Source organism: Amaranthus tricolor, chromosome 4 (genome assembly GCF_026212465.1).
Source record: "Amaranthus tricolor cultivar Red isolate AtriRed21 chromosome 4, ASM2621246v1, whole genome shotgun sequence".
In the NCBI taxonomy this organism is placed as follows: Eukaryota; Viridiplantae; Streptophyta; class Magnoliopsida; order Caryophyllales; family Amaranthaceae; genus Amaranthus; species Amaranthus tricolor.
The window spans coordinates 30,171,732-30,199,489 of NC_080050.1; the positions used below are offsets into that span (position 1 = coordinate 30,171,732).

General features: G+C 28.5%; 1 protein-coding gene and 1 long non-coding RNA gene across 2 annotated transcripts; one reads left to right on the plus strand and one right to left on the minus strand.

Annotated features, from left to right (window-relative positions):
* Positions 1 to 6,684: 6,684 nt before the first annotated feature.
* LOC130810159 (uncharacterized) lies at positions 6,685 to 9,048 on the plus strand. The gene is made up of 3 exons (XR_009040996.1): positions 6,685 to 6,871; positions 7,770 to 7,828; positions 8,713 to 9,048. It is a non-coding gene; the product is annotated as an uncharacterized LOC130810159 (long non-coding RNA).
* A 1,598-nt stretch (positions 9,049 to 10,646) lies between these two features.
* On the minus strand, positions 10,647 to 12,808 carry LOC130810160 (proline-rich extensin-like protein EPR1). The gene is made up of 2 exons (XM_057676118.1): positions 11,550 to 12,808; positions 10,647 to 10,990 (listed from the first exon to the last, which is right to left on the minus strand). Exon 1 carries the CDS (start codon positions 12,760 to 12,762, stop codon positions 11,590 to 11,592), a length of 1,173 nt encoding a protein of 390 aa, XP_057532101.1. The 5' UTR covers positions 12,763 to 12,808; the 3' UTR covers positions 10,647 to 10,990; positions 11,550 to 11,589.
* Between the last annotated feature and the right edge of the window lie 14,950 nt (positions 12,809 to 27,758).

The window sequence follows — 27,758 nt, forward strand, 5'->3', positions numbered from 1 at the left end:
TATTTAAGTGTTATTTTATTGTAATTATATACATTTATTTTTGAATATAAATTTTAATTATAAAATAGCGTTTTTGCCTCGGACTGTATAGGGTAGGTCAACTCTTGGTGCACCTAAACATGACATGTGTTCTTATTGCCAAGAGTAAATTACCTCCCTAAGGTGTCTGGTGGATCGGCCTTTTGGGAGGAGTCCATGAAAGGGGTGTGTTATTGCCAAGAGCAAATGTATATTGTGAATGAATTTTTATTAAAGTGCGACAAATTCAGGCATTTTATACTATATGAGTATACATTTTTTTCTTTCTTAAAAATGGAAGTATTTTACGATTTTGTGCATTCTTAATATTATTTTAAAGTCAAACGTTTTTTTTTCAAAGTATAAATTGTTTGACACGTTAGAGTAACAATTCACTGAGTTGTGGCTCGTATTTAGTGTTTTGTTTTCCGCAGGTAAGGGCGAGCCTTTTGATGTGTCTAATGCATGATAGGTGGGCGATGTAGATCAAGCGAAAACAATAAGACATATTTCTTTTATTTTAAATAAGAGTAATACATCTTAATTATGTTAGATTAAGCGTTTTAAGGTTGAAGTTTTGACGCCTTACACTCTTCAGGTGTGGCGAACACTTCGTATTTACTTTCCGCTACTAAATAATAATATTTATGTCTTTTTATAAATAATACTTTAAAATTATCGAAAATTAGGGGTGTTACATCATCCCTTCCCCATATACAACCCTTAAAATAAAGGGTTGGATCAGGGGCCCCATTGAGGATCCAACCCGTTGCACAGGCTTAGCCCCAACTATAGCTCGGTAAGTAGTTGGATTAGAAAGAGGGGTCGTGTCGTGGTTTAATAAGAGAGGAGGGTGAGAAGTCATAGGTGTTGTAGCAAGTTTAGATTCAAGCATATTAGCGTTGGAGGATATCATTAATGTATTTACTCTATGATAGGAATAAACCTTGAGTATGAGGTATAGCTTCTACACTAAGAAAATAAGAAAGATTTTCTATGGCTTTTTAATGAGAAACGAGCGGAAAGGGAAGTGATGAACTGATTAATCTGAATAGGATTAGGACCAGTAATAATAATATCATCAACATAAACAATAACATAAATGGGGGAAGTAGTTGAGGAAATATGAAATAATAAAGGATCAAAAATGGTGGGGTTAAAACCTTTGAAGAGATGATAACTACGAAGTTCATCATACCAGGCACGACTAGCTTGTTTTAAACCATAACTTGCTTTATTCAATTTGCAAAAATGATTAGGAAATGAAGGATGAATAAAACCAGAGGGTTGAGACATGTAGACTTCTTCAGAAAGGATACCTTGTAAAAAAGCATTATTAATATCAAGTTGACAAACAGACAACCATTGGAAACAACAAGTGATAGGATGAGTCGAATTGTAGCAGGTTTGACCATTAGATTGAAAGTTTCAACATAATCAATACCAGGACGTTGATTAAACCCTTTAGCAACAAGTCGAGCTTTGAGACGATCCAAAGAACCATCAGCTTTATACTTCACATAGAAAACCTATTTATAACCAACCACATTATGCGCATCAGTAGAAGGAACGAGAGACCAAGTATTATTTTTAGTGAGAGCATCAAATTCCATATAGCTTGACGCCATTGAGGATGTTTAAGAGCGGAAAGTATATTTGTGGATTCTGATATAGGTTTTTGGATAGTTGTGTGAAGTAAAAAATCAGAATTATGTTTGGTTTTCTTGGACAAGTGGGCAATAGAGGAGAAAGAGGAGTTGAAATTATCTCAGGAAGCACAATAGTTGATGTGGAAACAATATTAGTTGGAGGGGTAGACTGAGATGGTAAATCTGAGTGAGTCGTAACAGTAGGCAAATTTAAGGGAATTGATTGGAGCGAAAGTATTTGACTGGAGTGGAATAGTACTTGATGGCAAGTTTGTTAATTTAGATAAAGAGGTTTTAGAATTTGTTAATGTCATGTTTGAGAACGATAATTTCATTTGAAAATTTTGAATTGGCTTAAATTTATTATTTGGTAAATCAAAAATTTTCAAATTTGGATTTGGATCAAATTCCACCATTATTTTTAAAATAGTTAAAGTTCAGAATTTGAGAATGACTACTCAAACCTTGTCAATCTCAAATTATTCATTTATGATTTCATAATTGAAATCCATAATTTGAAATGAAATATTTGTTTTTAAACACTGCATAAGGAAATATGCAAATTTGAGGGAGATTCCATTATTAATGGAATTGGAACTAAATTGGCATCAAGAGGTGATATACTTGGAAATGGAGAGGAGTTTGGCTGATTTGATGGAGGCAGGTTTGTTGTATTTATTGAGGTAATAACCAAATTTGAGGGAGGAGATAAGGGAGCAGTTGAATTAGTCACATTTTCTTTCGGATGAATTGACGCGTGAGTATCGTTATGAAAATTAGAGTTTAATTGCCGAATAATAGGAATAGAAATCGGAGCCCATGAATTTAAATTATGAGACTCATGAGAAAGAGAGGAGTTGTTTGTAAGAGAGATATAGGGGTATTCCTCTTCAAAAAATTTAACATGACGAGAAGTATATATTTTATTAGTAAGAGGATCTAAACAATCATAAGCACTTTGAGTGGAAGAATAACCAACAAAATTGCAAGGGATTGATTTAAAATTGTAATTTATGAATAGTATATGGACGAAGCCATGGATAACATAGACAGCCAAAAGATTGAAGTTTAGTATAATTTTTGGATGACTTTGAAAAAGACAATAAAAAGGAGACTTATTTTGAAGTGTGGAAGTGGGTAATCGATTAACGAGATATGTAGCAGTAGTGAAGGCTAAAGGCCAAAATTTTAATGGTAATTTAGAATGAGAGAGTAGAGAAAGACCAGTTTCAACAATATGACGATGTCTACGTTCAGCATACCCGTTATGTTTCGGTGTACGAGGAGGAGAGGTTAAATGGGTGATACCACAAGATGAAAAATGAGGTTTTAATTTAACATATTCATCACCATTATCACTGAAAATTTGTTTAATTGGTCGATTAAAGTATTTTTCAACGAGAGATTGAAATCAGAAAAAAAAACTTTTAAAGAATCTGATTTGTATTTAATAGGGTACAACAAAAATGATGCAATATTTAAGATGATCATAAGATAAAATAGGAGAAGACCAAACATCAAAAAAATAAGATCAAGAGGAGCATTAGAAGTAAGAGTAGAATTATAAAAAGGTAATTTGTGACTTTTATTGATTTGACAATAGTTACAAGGAGGGGTAAAAGATGAAGTACTAGGAGAAACATTTAAAAAACTCGAAAGGGTATTAAACACCTTTGTAAATAGATGACTAAGACGATGATGCCAAGTAGATGAGGGACATTTGGAGGAGATATTGAATAGACCACCGGTGAGAATAAAGAGCATGTATATACTCCTTGATTAGTTTGATGTTTCAATATAATTTGATTGGTGGAGAGAACCTTAATAATAAAAGAATTAGAATAGAAAGAGATTTGGAGGTTATTATCAAGACATAAACGAGATAAAGATAAAATATTACGGAAAATTTTAGGAACGTATAATATGTTAGACAAATTAACATTATAATTAGAAAGAGCAAGAAACATAGAACCGATATGAGTAATTTGAAGAGAAGTACCATCGTCGATAATGAGCTCTTCATGACCATTATAAGGAGTATAGAGGGAAAGGGAGCTAAGATCATTAGTCACATGGTGAGAAGCTCCACTATCTAACAACCAAGAAGAATCAATTATAGGGAGAGAAGTAGGAAAGGTAACCATGGTAATGGGATTAGAGAAGGAAAGTAAAGTAATTTGATTATTGGCCATTAAAGCGCAACAATAGGGAAAAAAGAGGATCGTAATAAATCGGATACCATGTAAAGAATATGGGAAAAGATGATTTTCTATTAACAAAATGGAGTACAATATATAGCTAAGAGAAGCCTACGATTATGCCAAACAAATCTCCTTCAACATCTTTACAAAATCAAACTTAACAAAAATAATATACAAAGTCAAAGGACACATTTATAAATTACCTAAAATCAAGGAATGGAAAATCTAATACATAAAGAATATTTTACTTAATCTCTATGAGTGTGATACACAGTGCCGTTCCCAAGAATTATTAGGCCCTATGAAATTTATTAATCTGAGGCCTACATTAACAATTTCTAAAATGCGATTCTCATACATCTATATCACAAAAAAATGATTATTAGTTTCAACTAAGAGGTAAAATATAGTTAAAGGTATGAGTGAATTATAATAAAAAAAAACATTAAATTCAACGTAATCAACTTCATGAAAAGTGAATTCAATCAAGAAAAGATCAAATGAATTGTATTCACAATTACATTTAAGGTGTAATTTTTCATCCTCATATTATTGGGGCACTAACAAAAATTTGAATATTATCCAATTTTTAAATTAATGACTATAGTTTTGTTTTACTAAACATAATAAAGTTTAGTCATTAATAAGGAAAAGTTATTTTTTTTACCAAAATATTGCAATATTCCGTGCACTAATCTTGTGCTTTCTCGCTATTTCATAGGAGTACTATTTAATGACTATTAATTCTTTTTTTAACTATGCATAATCACAATATAAAAGTTGATGTTAATTATTTTTCACTGAAACAAATTAAATAAAATTTCACTTAAATAAATATTAACAAGTTAAAAATTAAAATACAAATTAAAATTCGATTAATTAATTAATTAATTAATAATGACACTATTTTAATTATATCGGTAAAATTAATATTAGGCATCATCACACTAAGAAGTAAAAAGCATCTCATCTCTTTTAAAGTTATGAAAAAAATTAAATATTTATCATTATTAAAGTGCAGAAATCACAATATAAAAGATTACCAATCGAAATATAAATTGAAGTTCAAGAAATTAATTTGGAATTTTGAATGTTTGACGCCTTATTTTTAGCTAAAGTAGCCACATCAACCTACTACCCTAGTACTCTACTCCATTTTAATTTTTATTCTGTTTTCAATCTAGCTTTTAAATGCAATTTTGAAGAGTTTGTAATGATAATGATACAATTGGTAGTAATTAGGGCTGTAAAAACGGGTTAAAAGGTCGGAAACAGGTCGGTCAAAAACAGGTTCGGTAAAAAACGGTCGGTCAAAAGCAGGTCGTATAAGTCTTTCGGTACCGGTCGGTATCGGTCGGTTTATTCGGTATCCGGTCGAATCCGGTTTTTTTCCTTGGCGGGTGTCGGTCGGTATGGGTCCGGTATTTATCGGTCCGGTCATTACCGGAAACAGGTCACATTCGGTCGGTCAAAAACGGTTTTTTGCAGGTCGTAATCGGTATACAGATCATAACCGGGCGGTCAAAATCGGTAATCGGTCGGTCACAATCGATATGCGGGTCTGAATCGGTCGGTCACAATCGGTCGGTTTTGGTCGGTATCGGTTCAGTTCAATTTAGTTGAACCGGGATTCAGTTCTGTTCAGTTCAGTTTTGGTTGGTATCGGTTCGGTTCAATTCAGTTAAACCGATATTCCGGTTAATTTGGTTGATATCGGTTCAGTTCAATTCATTTAAACCATGATTTAATTCAGTTCAATTATGTTCCAATTATTCTGTTCCAATTTGGTAAAAAATCGCATCGTGTTGCCTCATAATGTCATTGATCATGCGTTTATCCATGATGGGAATGATATATAGAAGGTGGAACCTCACATCAAGTTTTATAGATGTCGTTAGGTTATGAGTTTTATGACATCAAATTCAACTAATCAACTCCGTCTAAGTTAATTAATAGATCATAACATGTTAATTGATCGACTTGACCCTTGTTAGCCCATGGGTGTGTTATTTTAAGCTAATGTGATCAATCTATCTAATCAATCTAGCTGCCAGCGATCTAAGTTAATTGATTGGTTTTTCATTCTATTTCGTCCTATCTAAGTCAATCATGACAAGTTAACATGTAAATCCATCTACGTTGATATGTTTGATTTTAAATGAGGTTTTCGAAAACTAATCAACTCGATTTAAGTTAATTAATTTATTTGATCATAAGTCTAATTTTTCAACTTGATAAATCGATTATAATTAATTAATATATTTGATCATATCATGTTAATTATTTCTATTTGATAAATCAACTCGTGAATTATTCTAACGATTATCTTTTTGGGTGTAATTTATAGACTTTTCAATTTCAATATAGAATTATATAAATACCAATAACATTATAACATTGTTTTTTTTTTGGCAAATAAAATAATAGTTGCATAATTAGAAGTATATATATATATATTTTAGAAATAAGAAAGAAAGAGGTTTATTTATTAAAATTAAGAAGTTTATTTAGAAACCATTAAATCAATGAATTACTCATATTTAAAAAAAAAATTTAGTTGTAAAAAAAAAAAAAAACACATAAGATTATCCCATTGGTGCACAACCTCAATACATGGATTGTCAACTTGGCAAAAGGCATGATAAATCATAACCCTTCATTTTGAAATCAATTAATCTAAACCATTGATTAAACATACTCTAATATATTAAAAAAAAAAAAAAAAAAAAAAAACTAATATGAACCGTTAGATCAAGGGATCTAATCTAAACCGTTGATAAGCCCAAGTGTATTTCGCTAATTGCTCCGCGCCTTCTCTGATTCTCTCCCTAAAAACCTAAAAACCCTTAATCCTAATTCTCTGATACTCAGCAGCGCCGTCCCCTAACCCCTTCCCTTTTTTTCATTCTCTCTCTAAATCCCGCGCCTAATCCCTGCCGCTCCTCTCCAGCCAGTTCGCCACCGGCCCACCGCCACTCCTCTCCAGCCGGTCCAACCGTCCAAGTAAGTCTTCTTCCATTTTTTTTTTGTTCGATTTGTTTTTGTGTTTAATTTTATGGGTTTAATGTGTTCGTTTAGGGTTAGATTTAGGGTTTTTTGTATTTAATCTTTGTTTTTTGTGTTTAATCTTTGGTTTTCGTGTTTAATCTTTGTTCGATTTAGTCTTCCAGTTTTTTTGTTCTTAATCTTTGTTTCGTTTTCGTGTTCGATTTAGTCTTGTTCCACTTTTTTTTTGTTCGATTTGTTTTTGTGTTTAATTTTATGGGTTTAATGTGTTCGTTTAGGGTTAGATTTAGGGTTTTTTGTATTTAATCTTTGTTTTTTGTGTTTAATCTTTGGTTTTCGTGTTTAATCTTTGTTCGATTTAGTCTTCCAGTTTTTTTGTTCTTAATCTTTGTTTCGTTTTCGTGTTCTTAATCTTGGTCCAAAAATCAGTTATTCGGTCTCAATCTTTGTTCGGTTCTTAAGGGAGTTTTTTTGTTCTTAATTTTGCAATACTTAATCTTTGTTCGGTTCGGTCTAAAGATATAAAATGCGGTTCTTAATCTTTGTTCTTAATCTGGGTTGTTCTTAATCTTCATTTGATTTTATTTGCGTTCTTATGAATTTTTTTGACTTTCATTTAGTTCTTCGTTCTTCATTCTTGTCTTGTTTTTGTGCTTTCTTTCTGGCTTTCATTCTTCGTTTTTGTTTTAATTTAGTTCTTCATTCTTCATTCTTGTTCTTGTTACTTTTTATTAGCGTTTTTGTGCTTTTTTTTTTTAGTATCATTCGGTTTTATTTTGGTTACTTTTTATTTTGATTTTTGATTTCTTATTCTTGTTTTCATACTTGGTTTCATGTTCTTGTTTTTGTTATTGATTTCAGTTTTTGATTTTGATGGAGATTTCATTTTATTCAGATTTTGTTGTTAGGGTTTTGTTTCTTCGGACGGAGCTGCAGTTTTCCACTCATTTCACTGTAAGATTCAAATTTTATAATTGTTTTCATTCAAGTATTGATTTTCTATCCTGTTTTTTTTTTCCTACAATTTTTTGTCATTTTCGGATAATTTCATTGTTAAATGCTGCATTTTCGGATAATTTTCTATCCTGAGTTGATTGATTTTGTGTTGATTATATGGTTATAATTGGAATTGAAATTTTATTTTTTTAATTAATTGTTTGCAAGTTTTGATCTTGATTGAGTTTTATTATTATTTTTGTTGTTTTGAATTTCATTCATTAAGCTGTTGGACATGTCATAGGTGGTTATAGCGTGCTTTACGTGGAAATTGTGATTGGGTTTATCATCATTTTGGGATTTAAGTGTGTCATCTGTATAATTGTTGTAATTAGTTTGTTTGCTTTGGAGATATCTGTATAATTGTATAATTGTTGGGATTTAAGCGTGCTTTGCTTTGGAGACATGTCATAGGTGGGTTGTTTTCTATTTTTTTGTTCGTATGATGAATGTTTGGGTTAATTTGCTAAATCAGTTGCTAGATTCATGTTCATGTTGGCAAATAAAATCAGGTATTTTGTATGATGAATGTTCATGTTCAAATGTACTGTTTATCTTCTTGATGTTTTTAAAGTCGTTTTTAAGGAGATATTAAGTGTTATTGAGGAAAATAACACTGATCATGATGATAATGCTTCAGGTAAGTGTAGTGCTCTATGAAGATTTTTTTCTTGTAATTGGGTTTTTTACCAAATTATCATATCTGAGCGCCCAATTTATATTTTATAATTAATTTATATTTATTTTATTTTATTTATTATAACTTTCTGTCGTTTTTCCATCTCATGCTCTTAATCATAATACTCAGTATCTGAAAGTTGTTACTTTTATATGATCTTAAGGTACACTAAGTTTAGTGGAGCAGTTCCTTACAGATTATTGAAAGGCGGTGTCGCATTGAGGATTAGGAGCAGGAGATCTAAGGTGGTGATGGAAGAGGAGGAAGAAGATGAAAGTGATGAAATGAGTTATACTTCTGAGAAAATTAAAGAAAAATGATGAAATGAGTTATACTTTTGCAATTTCTTATGCATAACTAAAATTTGGAAAAGACTTTTTGTGTAGTTAGGATTATTGATGTTTATATTATTGGTAGGGAAAAAATGTAATGGATCTATTTTAAATTTCGTCTAAACTATTAAATGAAATGAAAGTGGTTTATCAATTTCATAGGTTAATATTTTGTATTGGTTTATATTGTTATATGTTGATTTTAATACAGTATTAATTAGTCAGCAAATTAACCTGAACTTGGTACTTATATTGGTTGCAAAGTATGAACTATGTTTATGCAATTTTGCAATTTCTGAGTTTTGTAAAATTTATACTTAATTTTTTAGAAAAGAAAAAGGCTTTACTAAATTACTGAGTTAATATATATTAACTTATAATTTATATATTTATTTTATAAAAATTTATATTTAATTTAATTTTCATCATATAGAAATAATATAATTAAGTTTAATTTAATTATTTTATATAAAATTTTATTATATTTTGACAACTTAGAAGAATTATGTAGATAAGTTCGGTCCAAAACAGGTTCGGTACAAAACAGGTTCGGTACAAAACAGGTTCTAGGTTCGGTATAATACAGGTTCGGTACAATATAGATTCGGTCAAAAACGGTCGGTTAAAAACGGGTATTAAGCGGGTCGAAAACAGGTTTCGGTCTGAAAACAGGTTCGGTATCGGTCGGTCACGGTATGATAAAAACAGGTCGAAAACGGTTTTCGGTTTAAAACAGGTTCGGTACCGGTCGGTTTCGGTATGTGTAAAACAGGTCGGAAACGGTTTCGGTCACCATTCGGGTTCGTTAGCGGTCGGTATCTGGTCACTTGTATTCGGTCAAAAACGGGTTCGGTATCGGTCGGTAACAAGTCGGTAAAACAGGTTTCTGACCACATTTACAGCCCTAGTAGTAATACTCTACTCCTTTATATGTTGGGTCCTGGACGGCGGTATTCTTCGCCTAATCTCAGGACCCGTCCAGGATCAGGTCTAGTGATACACTTAGTAGGATAATGATATTATGATGATGACTACCATTTGCGACCATTCCCAACAGACCCCATTCAATAACATTTGAGATGGTCATTAATAGGATTTAAATCATGTTTAGTTCGAAACAAATCCAGTTATTTAGGTGGCCTCGGACTCGGATTGATGATATAAGGTTACAAAATTATGTCCCCAATTCGAGTAGGCCCCTTCCTTAGCTAAAATATCCTTGAGAGTTGAGATGGTTAATTCTATTTAGATTAATAAAATTCTCATTTCATTAGAATTGTTTTCCATAATGAACTTCGATAGTAGTCGTGTTTTGATGGATTTAATTAGGAGTAATAGTTTATCGTTCCATTTGTTTTTCTTGTTAAGATTTAATCATGACTGCATTATGATAAAAATATGGCTAAAAAGAAGTAAAGCGAAAAATCTAGCTTTTAACAGGATTTGAGGCTATAACTATCTAAATATCTAATCATCAATTTAAATGGTTAATTTAATAAAAGTAAAATAATTTCATAACATCGTCATTATATTTACTGTATCACACGCTCATAAAAATTATGATGACGATCTAAAGAGGGATAAAAGATGACAACTCAAACCCTTATTGAAGAATATTGTGACGAGTTTGACCTTTAGTTAGAGAAAATAATTTCACGTATAATTTCTCAAATTGGAAAGTGGAAAGTAATTAATTATGAAGTAGATATTATAGTAATTATTAGAAATTTGAACATTATTAAAAAGACAAGGACTTAATATAATAGCCAAAAAGGGGGCAAAATAAAAAAATATCTTAATAATATCTGTGATCAAGTAAAAAATCATGCATGGTATCAAATTCAGGAACCAATCACCATGTGGATCATCCAAACCACTCTGAATTAATTAAGAAGCTTATCAATTATATATAATAGGTGCACATGAAATTGAATTATTGTGCAAAACTTACTTATATAATAATAATAATTATAATAATGACTTTATTATTATAAAGAAAAGCAATAAAAAATGACTAGATTTGTAATCTTAATTCTTTATTATAGCTCTTTCGACAAAGATACGTCCTCCGCTTTGGTACTTGTTTGTCCATTGTCAACCAACTTTTCCCTGTACAACATGGAAACTCCAAAATTAATTATACATTTATTAATAAGTTAATGCATTATTAAATAATAGGAGTAATGAACAAATTACATCTCTTACATGCTTTTTGATGTGTGTGATGGCAATTTAAAATGTATATATACATTATGCATTAAAATTTACAGGATATTGACTTTTTATATTTACAGATAAAGTTTAATTTAAATTTGTTATTAATAATGTAGAAAAAAAAATATAAGTATGGTCAAAATGAGATCAACCTACTAGTTTGATAATATTAACTTTTTATACTTATTATTACACCTAGATATTTGAAAATATTTACGATTAGTTTGAGTTTTAAAAATGTAAAAATTCATATAATATAAGTATTAATAAAAATACAATTGATGGGTTGCAGCAAAAATCTATGTTCACATTCACATATGATAATATTATATTTTTTGGTCATTATTCCTTTTAAAGGAATTCCGGGAAAAATAATTAATGTCTTTATCTGATGTCACAGCATTAATATACTTATGCATGCCAAAACTAGTATCTGCATTTGTATGAAACTAACCTTTAAAGGATATTGTGTTGAAAGTAAAGCTTTTAACTTTTTAGTAGTAAGGGGGAGGAGGAGAAGCGTATACATAGGGGGAAGGAGTAGGATGAGACACAGGTTTTGGGTGATGATGAATCGGTGGAGATTTGTAGACTGGACTTGGAGTTGGGTATTCATGAATAGGTGGTGATTTGTAAACTGGGGTTGGTGGAGGATATTTATGGACTGGAGGAGACTTGTAAACTGGGGTGGATGGTGGATACTCATGAACTGGTGGAGACTTGTAAACTGGAATGGATGGTGGATACTCATGAACTGGTGGAGACTTGTAAACTGGGGTGGGTGGTGGGTACTCATGAACCGGTGGAGATTTATAAACTGGAGTGGGTGGTGGATACTTATGAACTGGTGGAGACTTGTAAACTGGGGTGGGTGGTGGGTAGTCATGAATTGGTGGAGACTTGTAAACTGGGGTGGGTGGTGGATACTTATGAACTGGTGGAGACTTGTAAATTGGGGTGGGTGGTGGGTAGTCATGAACTGGTGGAGACTTGTAAACTGGGGTGGGTGGTGGGTATTTATGAACTGGAGGAGACTTGTAAACCGGTGTGGGTGGTGGGTACTTATGAACCGGTGGAGACTTGTAAACAGGGGTGGGTGGTGGGTACTCATGAACTGGTGGAGACTTGTAAACTGGAGTGGGTGGTGGGTATTCATGAACCGGTGGAGATTTGTAAACTGGAGTGGGTGGTGGGTAGTCATGAACTGGTGGAGACTTGTAAACTGGGGTGGGTGGTGGATACTTATGAACTGGTGGAGACTTGTAAATTGGGGTGGGTGGTGGGTATTCATGAACTGGAGGAGACTTGTAAACCGGTGTGGGTGGTGGGTACTTATGAACCGGTGGAGACTTGTAAACTGGGGTGGGTGGTGGGTACTCATGAACTGGTGGCGATTTGTAAACTGGGGTAGATGGTGGATGCTCATAAACTGGAGGAGACTTATACACTGGAGTGGGTGGTGGGTATTTGTGAACAGGAGGAGACTTGTAAACAGGAGATGTAGTAGGTGGATGTGAGTAATGCTCCTTAGGTGGCTTCTCATGGTGAATAGGAGGTGGAGGAGAGGCGTAGATGTAGTCGGCTACGGCAAGCGAAGCCATATCCAATGAGACAAAAGCCACTAATAGAGTGGCCACAAGAAAAGCCATTCCTTGAGATTTTCCCATGTTTATGATTTGAGTGGGATATTTTCTTATGCTTTCAAGTTTTATGCCTCACCTCCTTATATAGGCTTATTTTTACCTTGTTTACTATTTAAAGTAAGTGGTAAAAAAAACTAATTAAGTATTATTAGTTTATCAATAAATCTAATAGTATGTACTAATTGCTAAGGGCTAACCATTGTGTGAACACATGCACTATCTAGAAAGTAAAGAAAGAATATAAAGGATGAACAAGTTGGTACTTGGTAGTCCTCAATAAGTAGTCGGTGAATATAAAAACTAGCTTAATTGGAGGGGAAAAGGGTAATATACAAAGATTAGTTATACTTTAAATAATAATTTAATAGAGAAAAACATAAAATAATAGGGAAAATAAGTAACATAGATACAATATTCAACTAAAATTGCAAGATAAATGTTATCAATATAATGCACATAAGAGAAAGAATTATATGGTTAGCAATTGATTACGATTACATTTTTTTTTTATCGAGTACATGATAGATTTGATCACGAAAGAAGAGTTAGAGGAAAGGATATAGAAAAAACATTAAATCTAGAACTTTAAATGGTGAAAGTAGTACATGCTCCATAAAACCTGATTTTTACTAATATAATTACACTTGATAATTAGATTAGTCAAGTATTTAGTGCATTTGGATCAATTAGATTAGTACTACCAGAAATTCTGGAATCGATTTGTAATAAAATGATGTTTATTATGGATTTAAGGAAACATAATAATCTAATTTTTTTTAATCAAAACGTGCAAAAGTTATTATTTATGCACCAAGTTATTCAATAGGAGTATTATTTATTACTAGATTGATACCTGTGTCATACACGGAGATTGAAAAAAAAAATTTTAAAGTTAATTTTATACTTGTATAATATTTGTTTTAAAGATTATTTACTTTAAAGATTATAAAAAAGGTTATTTGTTAGTATTTTAAAGATTATATATATATATATATATATATATAATGAATATTTTAAAAAAAATTTCAATAAAATATGAAAATAATAAATGGTAAAACAAAATTTATCATGAATACTTAAGTTTGTTACAACAATTAAATGATAACAACTAATTCACAATTTTAAAATAAATTCAAAATAATTTATTTTAATAAAGTTTAACTATTTTTTATTTGAATAATTGACAAATTTTTTCAAATTTAAAGATCTTGAAAAATAGGACTGTTTGTATAATTTTTATTTAAAATAAATATTTTTTGGTGAAATTATCCATTTAGTAAATAAAACTTTTTTTTGAGCAAATAGAAAGTAGGAAAGTAGTTTGCAATTGCATGTCAATGAAATTATGAAGTGAAATGCAAATTCATGTCACTTTAACCCAGTTTTCAGATTATGTCACTTTATCCCTATCGATTGGTTGTTCAACGGACAACAGGTAACTCTTCGACCTTTTTTAGCTAAAATATAGTCAAATGAAATCTTATATTTTTTTTCATAACTATATGTTAATGAAAAAATTACTTTAAAGTTTTTAGTAAGAAGTATAAATTTATTTTTTTCATAATAAAGCTTAAATTTTAAATTTTTGAGTAATTGAATAATTTTTTGAATTTTTTTTAAAAAAGTCAAAAATTCGCTCAAAGTTTTACACGTCAGTCTTATTTATTCTTTAGTAGAGTAGTTTTTATAGATTAATAGTATTTATAAATATATTATAGGTAGATAGTAGTCAAGTGAGATTTTATATTTATTATTTTTATAATTATATTTTTATGAATAACTTTACTTTAAAGTTTTTAATAAACTAATATAATTTTTTTTCTAATAAAGCTTAATTTTTTGAATAATTGAATGATTTTTTGAATTTTTTTAAAAAGAGTTAAAAATATTACAAATTTTGCTCACATTTATTTTAAAAATCTTGAATAAACTAATTTATCAGGTTTCATTTTACTATATCAAGAAGTATTCAATTTTACTAAGGTAAATAGTTTGGAAATAATACTGCTTACTAAATCTTCTTGTGCACGTTAAATATATTATATTAGGAAAAGATTTTCATTACAAATTCACATGCCACGTCAATATAAAAATGAGCGGAAAAATTTTCGCTGAGAGTATGCATGTGTCAGTCCTGTTGCTTTATTAGTAGTTTTTATAGATTATAGATAGATTATAGATTCCCAATTTCTAAAAAATAGGAAAAAGTAAGTATTTATTTATAGTATTTTAAATTTTTTAAAAAGGGAGTACGAACTAAAGTTATTGTATGCAACAAATTGTGAAGGTTTTTAAAAATTATTTGGATTGAAAATTATATGGATATAAACTAACACTATCTTTTATTATACGGGTGAGGGAAGGAGAGAGAATTAAGTGAGCTTCGAAATCAAAACTTTTATTGAAAAGTGATATTTACTTTTTAATTGAGATAAAATTTAATTTTCAAATTAACATATATTTGAAAGATGTATTAGTGTCATTTTAACCATTTAAGGAGTATCGTATGAATTTGAGAAGAGATATGTGTTATTCTTTTATTAAAAGATAAAAAAAGCCAATGATTACGAATTCTTTTAGGGACATTTGTTAGCATGATCATTATTATTATAAGGAGGTTTTAAGGGTTTGTTTAGAAAATTGGAGATCGGTTTAAAGTTATTAAAAGCGAGTTTTTTTGAAATAAAATTAACTCAATGATTAAAGAGACATACAACGTCTAAATCAGAATAAACAACACATGAATATGATAATTGAATTCAAATGACAATCTAAATTAAGGTGCATACCTTTTAATTTGTACATGATCGAGAAATTCTATCTATAATTATTATTATTATTATTATAAATATATAATTAGAGAAACTTGCAACTTCTTTATGAAGTGAACAATTGAGCTAGAGATTTATTAAAAGGATACTAAATTGAAAATATAAATTTAAAAAGGTTAATATTTAATTACCAAAAAAGTCTTATTGGGACAAAAATTTAAACCTAAAAACGTTGAAAAGGGGAAAACCAAAATTTGACCTTCAGTTCCAACTTTCAAATGTAAGAACCATAATGAACTAAATTATTTTATTAAATAAATAAAAAGATGAAAACACACGCATTTGAAGATGTCTAAATCACTTGATTCGAGAACTATTATTATTCTTGGGCCGATGATTTGGACTTTTTCATTTACTTTAAAAGTAACTTTTTCCAAGCCAAATGTGTCTTTAAAATACATCCCCACAATCTAAAATTTAAATTTACCTTGTTCGAATTTGATTTTACTTGATTTTAAAAATGTATTTACTGTTATATAAATTTTAAAATTTTATTTTAAATCAATTAGAAATATCAAATCTAAAATCGATCAGAAGATCTGAATAAACACGTCTGAAATTGATTTACAATAATTAATGTGCGTCAAAGAAATAGTTACAAGCAATAAAAATCTTTACTTCAAAGAAATAGTTACAAGTAATAAAAAATTATACTTTTGAGAATTAAATTAAGAGTGTGATTTAATGAAACAGACTAAAAAGAAAATACAGTTAATTCCTTACCTTAATACACATTAGAAATATTAAATAGTAATCTCATTTTGAAAATCAATTTTATTTAGGTTAAGAGCTGATCTCCTCGACAAAAGATGAAATTTTATTAAAAATAAGCCGAGTTGATCAACAAAACTTAAATAAGTTAAGTAAAAATAGGTCAAGTTAGTAAAATAAGTTATGTTTAGTAAAAATAAATCATGTTTAGCAAAATATATCCAATTTTAATATATGATACTCCCACTATCTTAGTTGCACCAAATGAAAATTTATTGCTTTTTGTCAGGTTTGGATAATGGTTGGAATAATTATTATATAACAAATCAAAATAAATCCATTGTACAAATAATATTTTTACTTGACTTGTTCAAGTTTTGGATTTGAAAGGATTAATATATGTTCTATTAGTTTACTTTTTCTTATATTTTATTTAATTCGATGAGTGTGTACCCATGTGGGAAATATAATTGATTTAATACGAAATTAGTATAAGGTCCTTTGGTAAGGTATTCAAAAATTAATTCGTGTGAATTTGGTCCAAAGTAGGTGCTCCAACGATATTATTTATCTCTTTGATGCGATTCTGTAAGTTTAAGAGTTAAGTAATCACCATAAAACTTTCTTTTTTCTTTGACCATCATGTCACGAAAACTCAATACAAGTTGATCACTAAGAACATATTCTCCCATCGTGAGGTCACTCTAGGAACCCACCCACACATGTTCTAGCAATATAGCTTACAAGCCTGTACATGCATTTTTCGAGTCGAACTTTTGGCTCCTAATTCATAGAAATCGTGAATGATATTTATTAGACACCTTAAGTTGAATTTATACGATTTGTTTTTAGACACCTTCCCAAAAGATCTCATATGAATGAGAAGACTTGTATAATTATCAGCTTTTTCTTGCTTTTCCTACATGTGACTAAGGATGTACCCTCAACCGAGTTATAAAATAAATTTCAAATATTATCATTATTAATGTCAACAAAATGTTGCATCCTATATTATTGATGTTAAGTAACAATTTTAGTTTCAATGAAACCAACTCAATTAAAAGTTTAAGTTCATAGTTAAAAATCTATATATATTATCTATTTTATCATGCTTCCTTATAAAAGAGTCCTTTAAACTAGAAGTGTGGATATAACATATGTCATCTTCATACATAGTGCTAAATAACTTTGAAATGCGCAGTGGATGTGATTCGTTCTTGTGACCTTTATGTCACGTTGGCTTTTAATATCATGTTAAAAGACCAACTCAACTAAAAACTTAAACTAATAACTAAAGCTTAAATATATAGTTATACTCCATACCCTATCATTCAATTACAGTGTTTATAAAAAAAAATTAGCAATTATATGTATAAGAGAAATTAAATATGGTGATTTTTAGTTTTTAACTTTTCCACTGATAGATAAAATATTAGGAGTTTTATTAAATTTACATAATTATTACCCATTATAACGATTTTTTTTTCATAAAACAAATATCGCAATCATACTTATGTAACACATTCTTCAAAAATGTGTTCGAAATCAGTATTTAAATTAACAAAGAATAAGAACTTAATATTTTATCTACCACATAAAAAAGTTTAAAAATCTAAGATCATCATTAACAGTTACCACATGAAATTTCCATATAAGACTTCTTCCATCCAGACCAACAATTCTAGATCTAGTGTTATACATCCTTGTCTGAGTCTGATAGTCCATCTAGACTGTATGCATGATTAAGTTAGAATTAGTAATCAACAACTACTACGTGGAGGATAATATATTAAAATTAGTACTAACAATAATTAGTTAGAGGTCAAATTTAGATCATAATAATCGTAATTGTTTTTCTTTAGGTTGGTACCTAATTGCGTGTCCTAACAGTTCTTCGCCTTTGACAATGTTCAACATTGAGCTAAATTTCCTCCTCTAATTTGAAACACCAATTACTTTTATAAAGAATATAAAAGACAAATTTTATGCAACCATAATCACATTAAGAAAGAATTTTATAGATTGGTACGGATTTTTTTATATTTTTTATTTTAGTCTGTCTAATGAGATTTGCTATAGTTCTTCACTATTAATCAATGTCGAGCTTAATGTTCTCCTTTTATGTAAAACATCAACTTTTTAAAGAATATACTTCCTCCGTTTCTTTACAAACGTCTTATTTGGTTTTTGGACACTATATATCATTCACTCTTAATTTTTATTTTATGATTAATCTATAAGTTAAAATATATATAGTCAAATGGTTTGATTTGTTACAACATAAAGTTTATTAATTTCTAGTTTTTACAATTTTAATTATGCACAATTAAAGATATTAAGGGTAGTATTAATATGTTGGCAAATGTGGCGAAACCAAATGGAACATTTAAAAAGAAATAAAAAACAAATTAAGCAACCATAATCAAATTACGAAAGTACTCTACCAATCAAACCGTTTTTGCTATATTTTTTTTTAGTCTGATTTATAAAATTTACTATAGTTGTTTCACCATTATTCAACATTGAGCTTAATTTTCTCCTTTAATTTGAAATACCAACTTTTATAAAGAATATAAAAGACAAATTATGCAATAATAAACAAATTTAAAAATTACTATCCATTCAGACTAACAAGTTTTGTTACATTTTTCGTTTTAGTCTATTTAATGAGATTTGTTATATTTCGATTTTTCTTCATGACTCACATTCTCTCATTAATTTAATTTTTTATCCCATTAATATAGTTGGCTTATTTTTATTGATTATCTCATATATTTTAGTACTAACTTCCATTTCTTCACTTAAATTACCAGCTGTTAGTCATACTCTAGCAAATGTATCAATTTTTGATGTGACATGAAAATTCTATCAAATACGATCAAGGGTTGGTGAAGATAACAAATTAATCAAATGTTTAAATTATGACTGAGGTTTTAAGATGAAGGTATTTTCTCACAAAAAACTCTTTAATCTAAAAGCATAGATAACCTAAGCTTTTAATAGCGTGTCAAAAGACTATTTTAACATAAAATTTAAGCTGATTATTAAAGTTTATTATATATTTTAATACTCTAACACCAATCATTTTTAAAATTTAATTAAATAATTTAGTTTTAAAATATTTTTGGAAAATTTGATATTAATAATCTAACTTTTCACCCATCCACCATAAATAATCCTACTTTTGGATTATTTTTTAATAATTCAATCTTTACCCCTGGTTTGTTGTGCATGTCATCATACTAATATGTAAGGACAAAGGTTGGATTATTATAAAATAAAAGGTTATGTTGCTAGCAAAGGGCAAAGATTAAATTATTAAAAATAATTCAAAGATGAAATTATTCAATGCAGATGGGTGAAAAATTAGATTATTAATATCAATTTTTCTATTATTTTTCTTGTTGTAAACTATTTTGTATAATTTGAGCTGATATTCTACAATTATAATTCAAAACTCTCATTTGACCACTATTATAAAAAAATTAACTTTTATATTTTAATAAATGTTTAGACGTTATTTTATGTATTTAATATATATATATATATATATATATATATATATATATATATATATATAAATAATTATATAATAATAATTAATTCTCAACCCATTAATTCAATTATAAATGACAAAAAATTGACTTGATGGACAATTTTATATTATATATACTCTAAACAATGGTAGACTCCAAAGTTAAATGTTGTATTGTTAAATTTTCTTTTACTTTGTAAATACATGCACAATATTTAGAGTTTGATGAATATAAGTTTAATTCGATTGTCAAAAAATTAATTTAATCAAAAGTTTAATCTGATAATTATAGCTCATAATATGTTATATATTTTATCATATCATAATATGTTATATATTTTATCATATCATAATATAAAAAGGATACCTATCAACTAGAATTTTTTAGATTAAAATTATTTAAGAACTGCAAAGCTTTTTAAGCCATCGATCAAGATAGTTCATGAATACCTTTAAACTTGTCTTTTGTTGTAATTTGAAATTTAGAAATTAACCTCACTTTTTTTTGAAAGGTAATTTAACCTTACTTAAATATCAAAAATTTGGAGATTTCTCTTTATGATTTAAGATTTTTGTATAATTTTTGTTATAAGATTAATTAAGTTATCGACCCACTAATCTTTTATAATTATGTTTTAATCCTGCTAAATAAATTTTTCAGATCTGCCATTGATTCTGAGAGATGTATTGTAAACAGGAGAGATTCTGAGCATGTTCAACATATTCGACCGCACAGAGCCTCAAAAAATTGGAGGATTTACTATTAAATTATGAAATATATGTTAAATGTTTAAAGATACAAAATTATTAGAAAAATATTATAATTTTTGAAACTGCACATGGACTTTATTAAAATCTTAAATTTTTACTCCGCCCCTGATGTGATTGTATTGGAAAACTTTACTTAGACATGGTTTTATAGTACTAAGGAAGAAAAGTAGGTGCATTATTGAGAAGTGAATGGTATTACAATTAACCATAATAAAGATGATGCTAAAGAGCCTTTGGAAATGTATGAGATAGCTGTACACGTTATAGTACAATCATTCAAGAAATTGATCAAAAAGTAGGCTGTTTATAAATTTATTAATTTTATTTTCAACCTTAGAACAATTAGTGAAGTTTTACGCATAAAAGTTGTGAATACAATATTACCTTTTTAAAAAAGTTTGTTTTATTATCTACTTCTATTTATAAAAGAATTAAACAAAATATAAGATTTTAGTTTGTATAAAGACACGAACTTTTAGAACTTAAATTTCATTTAATCGTTTAATAATATATTTAATTAACCTTTATGCATTATGTTATAATTATAAAAAGGGATTCAAGCCAAATAAACAATATATAAGATACGGGTATGGACCAAGGGTTGGGCCTCTCTGGCCCCTCGGTCCCGTGTTGCTTCGCCCATGATACTATCCGTATTTGTGTGTACATTTTTTGACATGAAAAAATTGCAAGATGGTTTTTTTTTATAGATATTAATACGATAATATAAGAAATTGAAAGTAACTCAAAATCTTAACACATCAAATGATTAAAGCTAAGAGTCCAAGAGCTTCAAATACTACGTATACCTTCGATTTTTAATAGTTGCTACAGTTGCTGTAGTAATTATTTTTCGTTAATTTTATTTAGTATATATATAACAAAATTTCATATTTCTAAGCTATATATGATAACTTCTTTAAAATATAAATAGATTTTTTAATTAAATGAGATTGTTTTGGGTATAAGGTTGGTCAAGGATATGATATACTTCCTGCTTCTTAACCTGACTCATATATAAAAAAAATAAATAAAAGTGAATGGAAGTATTTGAATTCAAAGCAAACATATAAAATAATTTTTTAGACATTGTTGATTTTACATTAATATTTGTTATAATTTTGAGGCCTAAAAAATAAGTCAGAATAAAAAATTGACGTTTTACGCCTGTTCAGAAACACCATTGAATTCTCCATAATTAATATTTCATTGGCCTTCAATTACCCTCTAAGTCTTATGTCTGGAACTTAGATGCTCAAATTACGAATTAACAATATTAAATTGAGGAATTATAGGAAAATTAACAACGTGCAACATACAAATATTTTCATTGCTAGGTTTAACATCCATTTTCATATTAATTATTAAAATAAAATATAATATATTAGCAATCTCAAACTTGAATTACTAGTACTAAATAAAGAAAGCTTAAATTTTGTTTTTAAATTTTAATTATGAAATATAGGGAAGATTCTGAACATATTCAACTGTACAAGGCCCCAAAAATTGGAGGATTTAATATTAAATTCCATAATATATATTAAGTGTTTAGAGAAATAAAGTAGTTTAAAATATATCATAAAGTAGTTTAAAATATATCATAAATTTTGAAATTACACTGGACCATAAAAGAATTTATTGATTTTTGCTCCGCCTCTGATTAAATGGAATTAATCCATGGATTAACTAATACAATAACAAACCATAAATTTAAATAAGATAATTAACGTGATGATGGATCATAATTTCTCCAGATTCTTATTCCCTTGATGTATAAACCTTGCCTGCAAAAACTATTCCCTCTTGTATTAGTCCAAATAATAATGTTTCATCTCCTAATATATATATATATATATATATATATATATATATATATATATATATATATATATATATATATATATATATATATATATATATATATATATTAATCTTGATGTGCCTAATAACATATGAAGTGGTGCATCTCACGTGCATGCCAAATTAAAAACTTGTATATAAGATTGTTTATATATTAATTGATTACAGAAAGAACAATACAAGTCCAAGATCTGATAATTAATTTTCGATAATGATTACCTTGAAAACATGGTCAACTCAAATTAGAACTAGTAGTGGCCATATGGAGGGAGGAGGGGGAGAGGTCTAGACATATTGAGGAAGTGAGTGGGAGATTGTATGAGGTGGTGGAGGGTAGAAGTGAGTAGGGAACTTGTATATAGGGTTCGGTAACTCCGGGTATGTATGTACTAGAGGAGACTTGTACACAGGATTTGGAGTTGAATATGTATGGACTTGAGGAGACTTGTACACAGGGCTCGGTGTTAATATTAGTAGTGACTTGAATGTACCAAATAAATTTTATGCATTAGTGTGTGGAATTCTATGTAGGATTAAAGATGGGTGATTAAAGGTTGTGATTTAATGTGGAGGTTAAGATGATGTTCAATGCATAGTCATTAGTGTGTTGATTAATGGACTTAAACATGGGTGTAGTGATGAGTTAAGTATGTGGTTAATGAGGGATATAAAGAGTTATATATTATTGTCAAGATGCCTTGAACGAGGCGTCCAAGTATCAGCATATGACTTGAATGAGGCATAAGGTCAGAAGCTGTTTGAAGATGGAGCAACAGAGTGCTCGAACGAGCACCCAGCAGCTAGTACACAGAAGCTCAGTTTTGGAACTGCTTGAACGAGCATAGTGCTGCCTCGAATGAGCAGCAGCTTACGACAGTGCATTGGATTCTTTCTTAGACTGTTTATACTCCAAAGTTGTTTATTATGCCATTTAATCTTTTTATTAAGTATGGTCACTCATTAATGTAATAATCCTTCATAAAAGGAGAGCTCAAATGCTCATCAAATCATCCACAAAAATACCCCAAGCCTAAACACAGAGCCTAATCTCTTCTCTATTGTAATTCTCCAATTGGAGACTTCTTTGAACTCCTTTGTGATAATATAAGTGAAATACTACACACCGGAGGACATAGCCTTAATTGGGTGAGCCTCGTTAAATTTTTGTGTCGTTTTATTGCATTATTATCTCCTACAAACACCGATATCATTGATAGCGTAATTTGTTTGTCACAAGACTTCATACATTCGATCTTGATGATATTAGAGATTGAAACACGTCGTTTTATCTCACTCGGTGTAGGATACATATGAACTACAGGAGACTTGTATAAAGGAGGATGAGGTGGTGAATAACTATGTAGAGGAGATTTGTATACAGGAGGACGAGGTGGTGAATAGATATGTAGAGCAGACTTGTATGTAGGAGGACGAGGTGTTGAAGGGTTGTAGACTTGTATACAGGAGGACGAGGTGGTGAATAGATGTGTTGAGGAGACATAACGCATTGTTTTTTATGGTTATGAGTTGCAGCCTTTTCTTCGTCCTGGAATCCTGATTATAGTTTCTATGAGTGGAATACACTGATATAATGGTGATAATTATCTTTACATTCCTATTGGTACCAATTTTTAAAGTATTGATAAGTATATATTTAGCAAATGATATGTTGCTTGAGTTTGCCAAATTCGTCAAGGTAGTTTTTTTAATTTTTTATTACTTATAATGAGTGGCTTTTAGGTAGAAAAGAAAGCAAAACAAAGTATACTCTCTCACTCGTCCAAATTTACGATACGCTGTCCAATAACTAACTTTGAAATTGTTGCCACGTTTTTATATTCTAGTACAAACATAGTTTATTATAATTCAAATTTGATTTTGTTATATTTTATATTGGAGAAATTTGATTTTGTTAATGATTGTGAGAATTGAAATTATTAGGTAATTAGTCTATAATTTTCTCATGTAATATTAAAAAAGATAATTGGAAAACTTTTTGAAATTATATATAGATTGGAAATAAATCAATGCATATTTTATTATTATTTAAAAAGATGATTGATAAAGTGTTAATTTTCTTAATAAGATAAAATACTATTTTTCTCAAATAATCCGATAAAACGGAAAAACATAACAAATAAAATACTCTCAATACAAATTTAACGATCAATAAAAAATTAAATATGCCCAATCAATATTTAAGGAACAATTTTGTTTATTTGCTGAGTAAACTATCCACTGAAAATAATATTGTGAATGTATATGCATTTATTAATTCATCAACTATTTATTTAAAGCATATTTAATTATTTATCAAATTGATCATCAATTATCATATTTGTTTTTCATGGTATTCCAAAAATAAATTAAGTATTTTAAATCTTAAATATTTCTCTTTTGAAAAATGTTTTTGGACCAAAATTATATTATACTATTTGCTTAACATATATTTTTTTTTTACCCAGAAAGCAACTTCATTCTATATTCAATGTTAAAAAAACGTTTTCCATTCATAGCTGTTTCCTACAAATACGGTTTCAAAATTTCAAAGTATTTAATTATTAATATAAACAATTAAGAATTAAATAACATTAGAATCTTTCATCTTTTAACTATTGTCCTTAGTTCTTTCCAAATGAGAAAAACAAATAAGATGGGAGAGTATAACTTTTTTAAGAACTAATTAGATGTTAATCTTGATAATATTTTTGATGCTAGTTTATGAATAATCAAATATTTTTATTAATAACCTATACATTATTTAACATTTAAAATAATTTTCATCGGTATCTTTCTGATTCTCAGTTTTTGTTTTACCGTTATAGTTAATTTGGCTTTTCATTATTTACACAAATTAATTGAATATTAGTGATTCATACTAAAGAAAAAATATAATTATATAGAAGTTTTTAAATTCTTCATAAAATATACTTTCATTACATATGCATTTTTTTTAACTTATTGCTAATTCAAAATTGCACATGTAACGATTAGATAGAAACGGAACATATAAATATAATGTAATTATGCAGCACATTCTGCCAATACTTTAATTGTTCAATTGATATAGACAGAATTAATCATAAATAAAATGAAAATCATCAAGTCTTATAAGATTGTATACGATAAATTTAAAATTATAAAAAGTAATCACTTTAAAATTGTAAGTTAAGAGATCAATTTAAGATTATAATTAATCACTTAAAATTATAAGTAATCGCTTTAAAATTATAAGTAATCATTTTAAAATTATAAATATGTATGAACTTAATCCAATAAAATTAATTTCACTGTAAGACTATCTCATCTCAAAATTTGTAAATAAAAATTGGGCAAAGAGCCAAAGATCATGTTTTGGCCCTAATTCAATGATAACCAAAGTTGGTCCAATTTGAAGATTAGAATGCTCATCATGCTTGGTACTTGGTACTTGGTACTTGATATGGATTGTTAAGCCCATAACTTAATAATTAATTAATAAGTCTTACACCAAAATAGAACAAACGTTTTAGCCTTGCATGTTAGTTGTTTCATTATAAAGCTTCAAGTTGCAACTCTAATTAACGCCAATGTGGACAATTGATTCCTTAACTTCTATTAATCAATAACAATAACATTGAGTTTTAATTCAAGAGATTAAAGTCGATTACATGAATCTATATATTAGTTTCAATGGTCGTTCACATGAATTCTTCTTTTATATTTATTCTGATTTTCTACTCTGTCAAGTCATTTGATTTGAATTGATATTTTTCAATTTTTTAAGTTGAGTCAAACATGACAACATAACTCAATTTATCACGATCTTAAATAGGATAAAAGATTTTAAAAAAATAAATTCTTACAGAGTTAGATGAGATAATGAGTAATTATGTGAGAATTGAATTCAAAACACATAGTAAAAAAAATTATTTATGTTCTAGTATAAAATCAAATTCTTATGTTGGCAACATTATTAAAGTAGAACCGCTAATAATATTAACTTAACAATCTTGATTTTCCCATTGAATTTTCATTCTATATGAACAGTAGAATAGAAAATAAATTTGAAATCACTAAGAGCAGGAATTCAAGTTTTATATATATATATATATATATATATATATATATATATATATATATATATATATATATATATATATATATATATATATATATATATATATATATATATACTTTTATTAAAAATGTATTTGAAACAAAAAGAAGGGTTTGAGTAATGAGTAAGCAAAATGGCACATGGTACTACATTTAATCAAAAACTATCAACCACCAGAAGATGCGGTCCATGGGGACCTCTACTCATCAGATTTTCATGATTAAGTTTCTTAATCATTAAATTACAAGAGACAAAAACTCTGAATTTAGCTATTTAGCATTCGCAAATTGTCCTAATTTAAGTGGAAGTTCAGCATTTTTTATTGAGTTTGAGATCTTGTCCTTTTTTAATAAACAGTTATTTGTAAATTACTGGTTTAAAATTTAGGTCATTTTCGAATTATAGTTTTATTTTTTTTTCCGAATTACATCCATCAAAGTATCAACGTCTACAGCATTTATGCTAAATCATAGAATTCTAATCATTTAGTAATCGAAATTTTAGGTTACAAATAGTTAGAATCTTATGATTTGACCTAAATGATGAAGACATTGTTACTTGGGATTTTAATTCGCAAAAAAAAAATTTAAGATTGTGACTATAATTTGCAAAAGTCTAAAATTTTAAGGCTTTAATTCACAAATTATGAATCTTAAAACTTGCACAGAAAACATAAATTGTCTATCCAAAACAATTTTTCTAAATTTATAATATAGATTTTTCAAATCTAAATCTAAAGAAGCTAAATTTCAAAGTCAAGTAGATATTACATATATATGATTCGCTTAAATTGAGAGTAAATATTTAAGGGATAAATAAAAATCAAAGTCAGAACACGAAGTTAGCTAGATAAATAATTAAAAGAAGTTGATTGTTAGAGAGGTGGGAGAATTGGTTAGAAAATAATAAAAAAATTAATAATAAGATAATAATTATTTCCCTCATTTTGAAGTCTAAATTAACCCTTGGGGAGGGTGGGGGCATTCTTTTCCTCCAAATGAAGAAAATTATCCTTCTTTTTATTCATTTTCTTAGTTTACTCTTATTTTACTTTTTATACAATTATTTCAATTGATTTATTTACATCTCTAATTTCCTCTGTTCTATTAGTTTGACTTTTTTTATTCCTTAAATATTTACAATCAATCAAAACGAGCCCATAAACTAATGTTCGGCTCATGCTATAGGTTTAGGCAATAAATTTGACAATAAT

What these genes read in the sequence shown, in the direction of transcription:
- LOC130810160 (XM_057676118.1), bottom strand. Translation starts at nt 12,762, where the DNA reads ATGGGAAAATCTCAAGGAATGGCTTTTCTTGTGGCCACTCTATTAGTG.